Source organism: Centroberyx gerrardi, chromosome 20 (assembly GCF_048128805.1).
Source record: "Centroberyx gerrardi isolate f3 chromosome 20, fCenGer3.hap1.cur.20231027, whole genome shotgun sequence".
NCBI classification, from domain to species: domain Eukaryota; kingdom Metazoa; phylum Chordata; class Actinopteri; order Beryciformes; family Berycidae; genus Centroberyx; species Centroberyx gerrardi.
The window spans coordinates 13,368,766-13,384,262 of NC_136016.1; the positions used below are offsets into that span (position 1 = coordinate 13,368,766).

General features: G+C 39.6%; 1 protein-coding gene across 2 annotated transcripts in view; it reads left to right on the plus strand.

The window, feature by feature from the left end:
• Positions 1–67: 67 nt before the first annotated feature.
• The window catches only part of vti1a (vesicle transport through interaction with t-SNAREs 1A), a 126,167-nt gene continuing 110,737 nt past the window's right edge, over positions 68–15,497 (plus strand). For both annotated transcript variants that reach the window (XM_071914797.2, XM_071914799.2), the window contains exons 1-3: positions 68–235; positions 6,724–6,782; positions 7,797–7,907. In XM_071914797.2, the coding sequence (XP_071770898.1) occupies positions 142–235; positions 6,724–6,782; positions 7,797–7,907 (264 nt within the window). In that variant the 5' untranslated portion in view covers positions 68–141. The remainder of the gene's footprint in view (positions 236–6,723; positions 6,783–7,796; positions 7,908–15,497) is intronic.

Here is a 15,497-nt window from a genome sequence, read left to right on the forward strand (position 1 = left end):
AGGGAAATTAAAAGAAAATCCTGTTTCTCGTCGAGCAAAATTTGCTGCGACTCAAGGAAGGGACTCCATTCCAGCCTTGTTTTCATTATTCTGAGCTAACTGTCAACCAGAAAACCACCTGTTTTAAACTTATACTTCAAAATGTCTTCAGACTTTGAAGCCTACGAACAGGACTTTGGAACCCTTACTGCAGAAATAACCAACAAAATTGGCAGAATTCCCAAACTAAGTGGAGGTAAGGGAGATAAATTCATTAGCTAGGGATCGCTGAGCTATATAGCTAGCAAGTCTCAGCTGAGAAGGCTAGCTACCGTTAGCAGGTGTAGCTTGCTTGTTGTTGTATCATGTCATCAAAGTACCAGTGCTTTAATTTGATCTTCTGGGAAAGCTTTATTAGAATAATTGGTGAAACACAGATAAAGTGCGTTCTTACTTTGTAAATAGACTAATTTAGTGTTAGTGGCTGACATGTTAGATATGTTATATAATGGATTTAGTGTAAAAAGTACTATTTGTATGCTTGGTGGCTAATAACATCCTATGGACTCCAGTGGCTCTGACAGACAGATGCTCTCCCAGGCTGCTACCTCTGTTAGTGATAGTTATACGAGGAGAACAGAGCCTCTGTCAGAGGTCCTTAATCCCTTTTATATGTTTAGTAAAATGTAATTATTATATTATTATAATATAATATATTGTTATATTATACAGAACATTTGTCATGCTCTGCTTTGTGAATTTGGATAAGGACAGTAATAAATGGTGAATTTGATACTTCAACCTGAGTATCTGTTGTAACTGGTACCTTAGAAACATCAATTTGTTGTACATTGTAGTTAATATTATATTAATGCTCTTAGTTTTTTTTTTATTTATGTTTTTTTTTTAATTACATTTCTATGTCAATATGTAGTAGCCTATCCATGTGGCATCTAAAATGTAGCCTACATTTTGTGTTTTTTGCATTTGTAAAATATTTTGTGTTGTACTAGCTTGCACATGGGTTGCATCTATGCAACCTAGTTTTCTAGTCAGATGGCTAGGCCTGATGTACAACAACATATAGCAAAACATGCTCAGCATAGGCTCAGAAACAGTACATTCACATTGTAGATGCTTTCCCTTTGTGATGGTTGGGCGTAGGCTATGCATTCACAAATGTTACAGGCCTTTTACTAGCATAGTTGAATGTATCCACTGAACTCTTACTCTATTGCTTAAGTAACTTACACCCAATATGCTGGATAAAGACTTCCACCAAGATCACTTTTAAAGTTAATGTTCATCACATTTCTATTTTATTAGTCTATATACAGTGGAGAAAGACACAAAGAAAGGGAGAGAGGTGGTAATGACAGGCAACAAAGGTGATAAATCCATGGAAGTATTAGCCTATATTATCGGGTCGGATAAATCTGATTTGAACTTACAACTTTGTGAGTACGTGACAGAATCCCTTTATTCATCAAGAATAGTAAATGTACAGGAATTTGTCATGGTTGAGGAACATATCCACAACTCACATAGTGACATAAGTATATTGTACACACACTTCTTCCAGGGACAACTCACACTCGTGTTGCATACAGAAGGTTGCAGCCACAGAGTGGGAAGGTGACATTCCATCAATACACTGAAACAAAATACCATGAAATAGTTACTGAGTAGGATGGTAAGCATGAAATACGTTCTGAGCCGCTATAGAGCATTGACATGGGGCTAAAGTGTTGTAGTGTAAAAAGGCATTTGCAGACATTATGGGTCCTGAAAGACTGTGGAAACAACAATAGGCAATGATAAATTGGATGGACAAGAACAGTGTTGGAATTGCAGTCAGTTCCCATAATAGGTGGCCCCAAGATTGTATGGATGTACAGGGGGAGTGTCTTAGGAGAGCTGTTGTGTAGGCTCATGCCTCTTGGCAAGAAGCTGTTAAAATGGTAACTCATCCGGGTGTTACTAGACTGACGCCATCTCCCAAAGGTGAAGTTTTGGAATAGGTGGTCGAATGGATCAGCAGGGTTGGTGGCAATCTTTCATGCATTTTTCTTGCACCTCCTTCATGGAGGGCATCTGACAGCTGATCACACACTTTGTAGTACAGATGATACGTTTGGCCTTGGTGTGGGTGGACGCAGGGTAGAACCAGATTGTGATGTGATTGTGACTGAGATACTGTATTGTGTGTCCTCTCTTGCCTCAGGATGAGCATCCTTTGTTGGGCTTTCTTGGTTAAACCAATGTTCTTATCCCATTTAAGGGTGTTGTCGCTAGGGTGAGACTCACACCCTATTGAGCAATTGATCATGAGTGGGTGACGAGCATGCGGGTTCCTCCTGAAGTTAATACTCATCTCCACAATTTTGAGTATGCTCTGTTCCAGGTTTTTGGTGGCACACCATGACATGAAATGGTCCACCTCTTTCCTGTATCTGGATATATGTTGAGGCCTGCAAACTTAAGCAGATTCATGAATGGGTGGCAGCAGGCACAGCCATTTGTATACAGGGAGACGAAGAGGGGATAAAACACACACCCATGTGGTGCTGCTGTAGTGTGCTTACAGTCAGGGCTTCAGACACGTAGGGGCCTAGCTGCACAAACTTCTGTCTGTCAGGATATCAGTTCAATCTGTTCACAGAGAGAAAGGCTTTTATGCCAGAGAGACTTAAGTTTTTTACCTCCTTTTCTTAAAAAGGATAATTGGCAGTCCATCCAGCCATATTCCTTAGAAATAATGGGAAGGTTACAGATAGGTAGGCTAATTGTAGTATAGAAAATTATGTAACTGGGAGTTACAATACACAGGGGGGCTTAAATGGGCAGAAAGATGGATGTGCTACAGGTTGCACACACTAATTTGCCCCCTAGTGGAGATGATGCACTTATTTTACCCATCTTATTCCTTGTAAAGATATTTTTCCTAATCATCTTCTAGCTTATCTTTTTGATCATGTGTCAGTGTTGTTGACTCAGCATGCTATCATGACTGTTATATTTTTACTATTAGACACTGGGTTCTCATAATCCCATCACTATTCCTCTCTACTGGACCTGCAGAGCTACCTGTAAGAAGCAGATATCGTCATTGGGCCATCATTGTGCTGATAGCAGTCCATTATGCGCAGTGTTTGTTCTCGTCTGTGTGAAGACCTGTCCTTATTTACATTACAAGGATCAGATGTGCACAGGCTGCCTCTTATATACACAATGTATACCACTGAATACTAATCATGGTTGGAACATTTATTGGACATTGTCTTCTGCTTCTGGGCTCACACTTGCTCATTCATTTTTCGAAGGGCACAACCTGTCAGAAATATTTTGCCTGACTGCATAGCTCTGGTTTGGAATTGGCATCTTTGCAGAAACGTGGTAGCCCCTTCCACAGACTGATTCCACTTTGCTTCCACCCACCATCTGTTGACTGTGTCAGAATAAACCCATATGAATATGTACAAAGCAAGGAAACACATTACAACCATAAGTAATTGTTCAGTGTCCTCTGCCACTACCAGAATAGTTTACACTTGAATTTCAATTCTCTTCCTACTCATTAAGGCATTTTTCCTCCTTTCCTTTCTTTTTTCTCCCTGGCTCCTCTTCCTGAAGTGCCTGAATTTTGCCCATGGTTCGACAGCCCTCCATTTAATACATTGATAATAGCCCCAGACAAAGGGCTTTTGTCATTGCTGTTGTTGCATCTCTCCATTTCACATGTGCACAATTGCTGATAATGGCCAGGGCATGCGAAAAACTGTCCTTGACTGTCTTCATTCACACAAGAATCAAATGAATGTGTGTTTATATATTTATTTGTTTGCTGTGTTACCATCCCCCAAAACTTAAGGGTTGAGGAAGATTTGAATAAGAATACAACAGAATGCTAGGCCTTGTTTCATTAAACATTAATGTCATTTTTTTCTCTTATGAGTGTTTACGGAAAAAGAAGGCCTGTCAATCATTGCTGCTCAAATATTGAACATTTATTAAATATAATTCTTCACTTGCCAAGCCCAACTTCTTCTTTTTCGCCTTCCTTCTCTCTGTTTACACAACTCCTCATCTGTCCGTCAGCAGGTTGTAGTCTTGGTAAATATCCATGCATATTTCACAGCCCTCCAGCTCAGGCCGGAGTTTGAGCAAGCAAGCACCATCTCACCTTGCAGAGAATCGCCTCTGGCTGTTTACTGTGTAGGCTGTGAGGTTGGACACAAGTTTTAAAAATGAATTTGAGGACTGGCAAAAGGCAATGTAGGCCCATAGGGCCCAAGAAATGAAGATCTTGACTCAGTTTTTTTGCACTGTTGCGATCCCACCACTGATAGCCTTGTGATTTGCTTTTGAGCTGGAAGTTTTGTTGAGTCTGCATTTCAATTATTGAAAATGCTGCTAATTATTTATTAAACTTTGCAACTGAAAGGTTGTGCTCATGATCCTTGACCCATTGGATTTCTTTTTGAATTCTCATCAGTTGAATTATCACTTCTAAGAATGATATCTAAAATGGCATTTAATATATAAAAAAAAGTATTTGGCTTGATCACAGTTGAGATTTTCTGAATGGTTGTTTTCTATTTTTGAGGCAGGAAATTGAGATTGGTCCGAGTCTAGGTTGGGTGTCTTTGTTTTTCCAAATCTACCAAGGAAGAGCAATACTAATATGCTGATATTTAGATTGCATCTTCTTTTCTGTTCATTGTGATACTTGGCTTATATTATCTTGGAAGAGCCTTAGTTGCAGGTATCCTTAAAATAATCTTTAGTTTTGCCACACTACTATGACATATAAAATGAACTTTGAGAGGACAAAGGAAGGCCCTGATCTTTACTTATTTTACATACGGGATATTTCTGTTTTTCAATGTGATATCAGATGGGGTCTTTGGCCTGAGAGTAGTCTAAGATCTTGGTGAAATTTTGTTCTTGGGTAATAGCCACACAAACCTTAGTAAAATAATGCTAAATGAATGTGAGTCATAACAGGAACCACAACAATGGATTTAAGATATTTATTTTCTCTCTGTGATTTATTCACAAAGCGTTTGAAGGGCGAACATATTGTTACAGCGAAACACTAGTTTGAGGATGTAGAGGGTTTGTTAAAGATGAACAACAGAGTTTTCCATGTAAACAACATGGATTTGTTTACATCCACAGACATAGCGTATGTTGCTAGACCCCAATGACTATGTTGAATATATTTATTTCCTTCAGTGTCAGCGACATTCGGAAAGTCTTAATTTTTAATGTTTACAAGGCTACAATGTTTACATCCAAATCTCAGTGCAGCGGCTTGGAGAGGAAGCTCCCGCCCCTTCATTTGATTGACAGCCTAAATTGCAGCCGTTCCAGGTAACCATCCCAGCTATTTCACCCATTGGCACATCATTTACTAGAATTTCCAGCTCAGTATAGCTAGACCAGCTAGCAAGCTGACTTACCAGTCGAGTAAGAAGAATGCTGCGGTCTGCATTTGTACAAAATGCTTTTTCTAACTTTTCTCTACCGTTCAAAAGCTTCTCCACTATTAATACAGTGTCTCCTTTTATCCATGAGTTTTCTCCACTCAACATTACGATCAGGTTTTCATTTCTTTGCTCTCCCAAACTCAGCTGTGTCTCTTTCTTCTGCCGACATGGTTATTGAGTGAGCAGAGAGGAAAAACAACCTGGAACGGTGTGCAGGCCCTGAAGCCTTCTGTCTCCACACAATATTGTGTAGCCTACTACATCACCTCCATGCTCATGGCGTGCTCACACATCCTTGTGTGCGTGCTTGAAAGCCACGTGAAAAGCGTTTTTGTTGTTGCACGGGGATCTACTTTTCTCACTAGTGCTACTAGTGTCCGAAAACTCTGTTGTTCAGCTTTTAGTTTTGTAAACTCTGGAGTATTATTGGTTAAGAAAGTTCCTAAAAGCTTAGGCCAGTTTTCTGTCTGTAAATTGAACTCTTAAAGAACATTTGAATAATATACTCAAAATTTAGGTGGTCAAATAAAGTTCGGCATTTATAAATATTGGTCAAACTTCTCTCCATTTTCATCTCCATTAACTGTTGTTTATGATGCTTGTATGGTGATCACTAGACCAAACCTCCCAGTTTCACATGGCTCTTAAACCACTCTCACGCCAAAGAACCAATACCACAACAAAATTCTTGCAGAATTAGAGGAAATCCCAAACCAGTCTCATCCATTAATAAATTAAGTGGTAATGTTGCTGCCTCAAATGATGATAGGGTTTAGTTTAACACAGAGTTGGTATATGCGCGCACACACACACAGATGCATACACACACACATTTACACACTTCTTTGGAACTCTCACAAGTCCTAATGAGTTTCAACGGGTAATGTAGAAGAGCAGCCACGGGGTGAGGCGCAGAACAGTGCGTTAGTCATTCTGAGTGGGACTCAGACTTCTGGCAAGCGAGCAAAGCTGACACCTCCCTTCCCTTTGAGTTGGCACGAGGTGTCTCACCGCTCCTCAACAGAAACCAACAAAGGCCTCATACACGCCAATAAATAAGAGACATCAAATGTTGGCTCGTCGTGCGGAGAGAATGTGTAAATATATCTTCAAATGTGTCCTCGTGTGTTGTTTTCTCTCAGTCTCTCTCTCTCTCCCCCTCTCTCCCCCCGTTGCGGGGGAGTTAGGTTGTTGTCATGAAGCGCTGTTCCTCTGTCGACTGATCAATATGTTACTGTTTTTTCCCTTTCAGAGGAGAAGACACAGCTGGTTCTAAATGTCGACAAACAGCTTGAAGAAGTCAGAGAGTTGGTACGTCTTTGATCAGTAATTTTCTCCACTTCCCATTTCCTAAATAATGAATTTGCAGAAGGAGGGAGGGGACAATTTTCACCGGCACCAGACAACAGCACCTGTATTATCCTGGTGGTGACATGACATGCACACACTCACACACACACACACTCTCGCACACTTCACATGGCGGAAAGGAGGCTTCCTCCTCACTACCGGCATGATTACTTTCCAATAATCTGCTTTTAAGTGACACCCCTATGACACATTTCAAGCCATTATCTTGAGGTGGGAGTCTTCATGTTGCTGGTTAAAAATGAGCAAAGTCAGCTGACAGAGACAAATTGTTGTTGCGGTTGTCTTATTATGTCACAGTGATTAGTTTCTTCCAAATCTGCCATAGAGAGACCTGTCTAGCCATGCGTCAAATGTACTTTTACTTCATTCAATGTGACATTGTTGGGCCTCTGCATGTCGTTGCAGTGAAGGGGCCCTCACATTTGATCATGTATTTATTTACAGAACAGCCTTTTTCTGTCACCACTTTTATCACAGTTGAGTGACATGAACGGGGAGCAGTCACTGTTTTTCCACAATCAACACTGGAACAGATTAAAGTTAATGCCACTGAAGTTGCTCATTTCAGAAAGTTTAACATTTTCACAACTGTCACGATTTCTGTTCTATCTTGAGCATCTTTCTTTTTTTGTCATAGATACTAACTTTTGTGAGAGTTTTAAAAATACAACATTTACAGGAATATCTAGATTATGAGAGAAACATGATCATTAGAGAATAAGGAAGCCTAGATTTTTGAGCATCTGTGCATGAATTGTATCAAATGATTGTAATCGAAAGTGTCCATTTAACTAGGTAGTAAGCTGTAATTTAACACTATGATGTAAAATGAATAATGAGCATTCTGAACGTATCGTATTTTGATTCTTCATTATATTGTAGTGTTAGTACAGTGTTAGTGGATAATTGTAATGTAATGGTTGTTGAATTAACTGGGTTGATTGCTGGCTGTAGCTGGAGCAGATGGACCTGGAGGTGCGGGAGATCCCCATCCAGAGCCGAGCCATGTACAACAGCAGACTGAAGAGCTACAAGCAGGAGATGGAGAAGCTGGAGAAAGACTTTGTAAGTACTTTGATGCTTCCCTAAGTCTCTGTAGACACATCTACTCGCCAAAAGATGCTGGATAGGAACATGTATTCTACTGTAAATGGAGTAGTGTTACTGCAGACACTGTTTGCCTTCACATGGGTAGACTAAGCCTAGCCTAGATCTAAGTTTTTCTTCATACTGGGACTCTACACTGACTGAGTTTTGCTATGAACAAGGCTTCTGCGTTCTCTGCCAGTGAACCATCAAATTTCCATTATAGTAGGTGAGTAAACTCTGAAGGTTAGGTTACTGTAGAGTGGCCTTCACGTTAGTATTCAGCTGTGTACATCATCCCACATCATATGCATATGACATAGTTCATGGTTGTCAGATGTGCACCTTCTCAATTCCTTTGGGGTTTGAGTTGTTGAGGTGAATTGTGAGTTGTTCAGGTTTACAAATACTGTTCAGACGTATGAGAACTCTTAAATTTAAGCACCGTTTCCTATTATGCCATGAGTAGGCTGACCTTGAATAGTTCAAACATTTATTGACTCATGAATGTGGCATAGATTTGCTTTAATTACTTCTGGACTGCAGAGTCCATGGTTAAATGACAAAGACAATCAGGCACTTATCATACTCACAGAGTTTCCTCAAAACCCTGAAATGAATTTAAGCTGAGACCTTCAAATGTTTACAAATGTAAAATATTTTTTCACTTTGATAAAGCTTTACATTTTCATTTTTTGGCCTTTTTAGTTGAACAATAAGAGTTCATGAATAGTCAGGGGGAAAAGCTTAATGGGCAGATTGGAGATCGATTGCTTTTGAACCAGAGGTTTTTCTGGAGGTGTGCATGCTGAAAAGTGAAATGTTTCACCATTGTGAAATAGCAGTTTAAGAGCATCACAACATTCCCTCGTGTGTGCCAGTGTTCAGTTTACCTTGTGCAACTTTCCTAATTCAGACATGATCAATGGTTAGCTTTTTGATGCAAAGATGATATAATCAGTAAATGTAGATTTAAAGAAAATCATTCAAAATGTACCTCTTTGAAATGCATATCAGTGCAAAAAGTAAATGTTTTTAAGCAGGGTCATGAGTGTAAAATCATTTTTTTTGGTGTGTGCTATAAAATTATAAGAAAGTCGTAAGAATCATAAAAAATAAACATATGATTCTGTGTCAGAAACTGAGAAATTGAGACATTTTAATTGTCAAAATTCATGACATCTCGTAACTCATCTGTATCTTATCCATGCCACTGACAATCCAATACCTGCCACTGACAATCCAAATTAATCTGAAGTAAATTCCTTCCTTAGTCCTAGAATATCTGAATCATTTGATAAATATATTAAATCATTCTCTACAATACAAAATTATTTTTGTTAAATCCCGACATGTCTGTGCCCCCACCCCCCTCACCCCCATTTCAAATATAGAACAAACAAGTAAACATGCATAAACAAGTCATTTTGATGGAGATATCAGGTGCTAGTGATCTGTGAGTACACCACAGAGACGCACTAACTCAGATCACAGAGGAGATCTCTACGCCATAGACGGTTCGCTTTCCTCGCCATGGGCATTTAATTGGCTGACGATTAATCTTTAGCTTTTCTTCTCCCCACACTTACCGTGGTTAATCATCAAGCAATTAACACCTGCTGTGGCTGATATTGGTGCTAATTTTCATTACTTGCATTTTTATGCCTGTGTTAGGGGCGTATGTGAGGCGACCCTGTTGTCATCACTGTATAATCTGGATTGGGGGGACATCCCTCTGTCCACTTTATAAGATGCTCATCACTTGTGTGTTAGTTAAGCATAACTGAACTTCTGTCCTCCTGCACAGATGGTACTTAAGCAGAACATGAATAAAAAGTTGCATAGTATTGAGCTTTGCCTCACCTCTAAACAGTTCTTCAGGGTTATGGATCATGGTGTGCGATACTGAAAAGAAAAGCAGAAACGCTGAATAGCTCTGAGCAAATTCGCTGGCAAACCTAGTGGACAAAGAAAAAAGGAACATCGACCTGCTTTAAACTGCGTCTCCCCAGTTTGACAGAGTAATTTGTATTTTTACACCTTTTGTGTGTGCTAGGGTCAAAAGTTGTGTACATTTAAACCCGGACCACCCACCTGTCACACTAACATCTACTATATCTGTTCTCTGGTAAATCTGATCGAAGGCAAGAAGTTCAGCCTCCTCCCTCAGATGTGTCAAACGCTACAGCCGAGCTCAGCCTCTCACTTCCTGCAGGCCCAGAGAGCGCATGACACTCGGCTCGAAAGGCGTCTAGTGGAAAAAAGGCGATCTCCTCTCTTTTTAATGTAAAAAGCTCAGGCTTTGTTGTGCTTTCCCTGGATATCAAGGTCTTGCCACTCCCCCACTACCCAATCCCCCCACTCCACCCCCTACTGGCCTCCCAGGGGTGTCTCCCCCCTTAACCTGCTCTCTCATCCTCTCGTTCACCCGCGGTTTGAAGTCTTCCTACCACTGGTGTGCCAGCTTGAGACCTCATCACCGCTCCATTCCAGACAGGGCCCGAGTCGACCTCGGTAACCTAGCCATTTTATCCAGGGAGACAAGTTATCAAACAGGCATCCCGAAGGTGTATATATGCGATGTGGCTTTGTTGGTTGACAGCTTCATTGCGATAATAGAGGGGACAGTAGGGGTCTTGAAGGTATTGGTCCACGACAAACAGGCATTGCAGCAGCCAAAGGGGATGCCGGCCCCACCAAAAAGCCCAAGTCAGAGGGGAAAAAAACAACAAAAAAACGATGAAAATCCTGTTTGATGGAGGCGGCTTGTTTAAGTCAGGGGAAGCAGAATGGCATGGCTCTTAGCAATGGCTTTGATCAGGCAGAAGAGAGGCCTAATGCAGGCTTAATTTAATGAAATCTATTGGGTAAACAGACCCACCATCTTCAAAGGGCCACGTTTTGGTCCATCCCAATGGGAAGATGGGGGTCCAGACGTCTGTGCTGTCTCACTAAACACACACTATTTTTGAGGGCCACACTGGGCTAATTGTAACTGTGTGAAACCTCTGACATGGGCATGATGTATTCATAAGCTGTCATTCAGCAACATTGGCTCAGAAAAATGTTTGAGATTTTTGTCACTCCTGGTGGTTAGCTGTCTTTTCTGTTAATATTTTGAATGTCATAGCCCATTCTTTCTTTCTTTTCAAAGGTTTTCTAGGTTGTATCACTAGATCTATGCTTCCAGTTGAATTATTGGTTCAGTAAACAGAACAGTTTTAATTCTAACACAATGAAGGCATGAAACAAACCTAAAGTTAACATTGTTAAAGTGTGTACAATGTGTCTGTTTTCCAGTATCATGATAATAGTGGTAACACAGATTTGAGACAAACATGTCCAACATTCAGGCCCATTTAACACATCAGGTAGAATTTCACCAGAGATGTTGGCCACAAATCATAAAGGAACATCTCTAAATTCACTGTAGTTACTTTTATTTACAATAGCTGAATTTGGTAAGTCTTCAATAAGCCTTGAATCACAAAACAAATTTACATTATTTATGTTTTTTTCTAGACCTAGTTCAACATATACAATGTTAGATTATTGTTTGGGAGATGACTTTGAATTGCATTTCTCACCAATTCATTCAGAGTGTGTTGCTTTTATTTACTCTATGAAACCCACTTTCATTTGCAGGAGATGCTGTTCATCTGCTTTTGCAGCAGATGGCGGTATTGCTCCAAGAATTTAGGTGTAGTGAGTTGCATGACAAAGACAATATGGGGCACATTTACCAATTAGTGCGTCTTCTTTCAGATGTATGGGTGGACTTGCTATGATAAGTCCCACCACTTATTGCTATTTCTGACCTCGGCCTTTATGCGTTGTAATAGAGCTTGAAAATAATGTTGTTACCAAAAAATGTCCATGTGGTGAAAGCCCTTCTGGGACCATCTATCTCATACTGGTCTGGGTTCCAACTCTTCTTCAACTCTTCTTCAGCTAAAGTTAAAAAAAAACTACAAGCAAAACAAAATATGAATCATGTAGTGTGTCAATCTAAAAGTTGAATTTATTTTCAAAATGGCATTGTAAACATGTCACATTGTCATTTTGTTGACTGTGGTAGTCACCGATTTTCATCTCTCCTTATCCAGTGAATCATTCAGACATAAAGTGTTGTTCCTAATAATTCACCTCCTTAAGCGGGACATCAAGTTTAAATCCTCTCTTTTCAATCGCACAAAGCTTCTGGTCCAAATGGTAGAGCCGTTGTTTTCAAGGATCCTTGACTCTGGTAAAAGCTAATTTGTCTTTATTCAATATCAAGAACCAACAAGTTTTATTGTTGATGAGAATAGTTCACATTTTTCTGTCATTACAGGCAAATTGGTGCCAGTAATGGTCAAGGCAGTTTTCTTGACAGTCATTGTATAATTTGTTATTAGAATTTGAGACATTCATTTCTTTACATCCACAGCAGTCCTGAATGAATAGAAAGGTATTGTGAATTTGTCATGATAGGTTGTAGACTATTTCTTCAGGGACCATGAAGATGTCATTCACTATTGAGCATCAGTGTTCCTTTTGAAATACATATTATTATCCAGTCATTAAATTAGAGATGGGTACATATGTTTTCAGAGCACATAATGCAAGTTATTGCAAGATATCAAAAATGGGATGAACTCGACCTTTTTATTCACCTGAAGTACTTCACTTCAAAAGAGGCCTATGCAGTAAAGATTAAACATATGTTGGAATGTTTTTCTTTTACCTCACACTCATTCATGCAGCCTCATTCCATGCTCTGCTGAAGTGGCACTCTGGCTCCATAGAAATATTTCTTATAGATACAGCAATTGTTGCTCTTGTTTGTGTTCTCTGATATTAAATCTCTAGGCCGACCGTCGCAGGGATGGAAGTCTCTGTTACCTCAACTATCTCTTCCTCTATTCTAATAGTCTATTAGAGTGTTGTTAGGAGTCACAGTCACGGTCAAGTAGGATCTCCGGACTGCTTTTTACTTTAATAAAACCTTTAGATGGAAAGCCTCCCAGTGTCTACCCAGGGAGATAATTAATGCATTTCCAAAGAGTCAGTCAGCCTTGAAATATTGAACAGTTTATTTGCCAGGTACACTGAGGTGAATAGAATGAAAAAGCTGTTGGCACCAATCCCATAATAGTTATTTTTTTCTTTTGCCTCGATATGTCAGTTTCATAAGTGGTCATCACTGACCTTCAAGAAATAATTTGATGAAATGTTGCTTCCTGTTAGGGCAGATATTGAGTGCTGTACTTACCACATTAGCACATTTGGCCTTTGTGTACTACTTGTAAATGGGGAAAAATGTTTTGACACAAATGTGGAAATGCAGATGAGTTCAAATCTGATGTGTGTCCCATCATAACATGCTTCAGATGAGACAAGGCATGGCAAACTTCAGTAACTCTTTATTTCTCTTTAGTCTCCCTTTCCAGGATAAATTGACTTGTGGTAGAGACTTGACTTGCCACACATAGCTCAGGCTACAGTTGGGTAACCATGAAGAATCCTATCAGTCTGAAGTTTGCCATCAGTCTGAAGTTTGCCATAAGCCTCTTTTTTTCTGGCTCCAAACCCAGGAGCTATTGGTTTCCTCCGAATCTGAGGGTCATCCATGATTGATTCATCACTGAAAATGAATTAACATTTTTCTTGGGTTTCTGAGATGCCATCTAGAATATAGGATATTATCTGTCTGCTTTCTGCATAAGGTTAGAGTTCACTGTGTAAAGCGTTATTTTCACAAACCGTGCTAATATCTTGATATATATTTGTCGAGCATCCCTTCATAATGTAGCCAAATGTAGATAGTGAGGCTGCTCTAAAGTCATCTATGAACATACCATGCTCGGTGTCAACTAGTGGTCATGGACAATTCAAGGGCATGGAGACTTTCCAACTTTAGCAATTAGTGGTCATAAACTCATGATGATAGGCACAATTAGCGTTCTAAGTAGAGAAATAAGTGTTTGCAAAGTCATTTTTCAGAAAGTTGCTTTTTGAGACACTCTGTCATCATAAATACATTATTTTTAAAGACCAATGCTGATAATTAAGTTGAGATTTAGGTTTTGATGAGAGATTTTAAGACCACTGTGCTTGTCTGTACTACTTGTGTTTAAACATTAGCAGTGTTTATAAATGTGCGTTGTTGTAATCCATCTTGGAGGTTCCTTGTTGTTTGCCCCCTGTCCTCCATTATGGCAACTCCTGCAAGCAGACGACATGACAGACAAACATTAGTTGGATGTTAGACACTTTAAATCGCCTTAGGTTGCCTTGGCTTGCTTGTTCTTATTAAACACTTATGTCTTGGCAAACCACTGAGGAGTAAAGGCAGATTACTTCTTTTCATGGTTTGTTGCTTAACGACCCATCAATGACACCAAAGTCCAATCACACATAACCGATTATAAAAAGACCCCCTCAATTGACAGGGATTTTTCCTCTATATTTCCTCTGAGCCCAGTACAGATTTAAGATGTAAACAAATCGATCTTCTTCTGTGTTTATGAATTATGTCTTTCATTTGGAAGTTGTTGTGCACAGTAACTCTTCCCCACGCTCTTTGTGGATTTGTGGCATTCAAGGCTTTTCCTTGTCCCCTTTATGGACACGAAGATGGGAGTCATTACCGGATTAGCCTCTTGTCACTCATGGTGAAACCATTTTTCCATGGGTTTGATGGTGTAATGGCAGTGATGGGTCAAAGCTTGGTTGAAGGACTGTGTCACAAGAAGGACAAAAAATTGTGTTGTCCCCAAGTGGTGCATGGCTAATTTCCAATCATTAGAAAAGATGGCAGAGAGACACATTATATAGCCAAAATATCACCATATGCAATAGTTTGTTTCTTATTAGTGACCATTTTGGGCTTAAAATGTGTGGATCATGTTTTACATAATGTGTACAGGGTATGTTTAAATTGCAGGAAACATTGAAGTGAAGGGTTCTGGTGGTTTTTACTGAAGTATATCACTTTTCCTGACATCAATCAATCCAATCATCCCTAAGACACCAAATTCTACTCACAACTAACATAATAATTCTAGTGATCACCTTGATTCAATAACCATGTCTGTCTTCCAGGTTGAAAATGCTCCTATTGACAAGGTGTGAGCGGTCACTCAATGATTTGAATAGCATGTCGATGCGTTTACCTATATGCCAAGCCATGCTCATCAACCAGATATGATGCCGATTAAGCTTTTGAATCTGAAACTCCATTTTCCACTGCTACTGTAATGATGGATTTTCCAGATAACTTAATGTCATTATGTTAGTGATTAGCATTGACCTTTCCCTCTAGAGGAAAAGCAGCACCCCACTTCATGACAGAGCCAGCGTCATGTCATCACACTGGTGCTACCTTTATTATGACTAAATTCTGTATGTGCTCCTGATATTAAAGGTACAGGGAATACAAGTGCGTAATTATCCCAGAGAAATCTGTTTCCCAGCCATAAAATAGGTGCTAAGATGAGGACAAAGAAGTGGGCATAATTTTTGAGGTCATTTGCCTCACTATCCTGAATTCCACAGTCATTAAGAAGATGAGTTCTTCTCATCAGT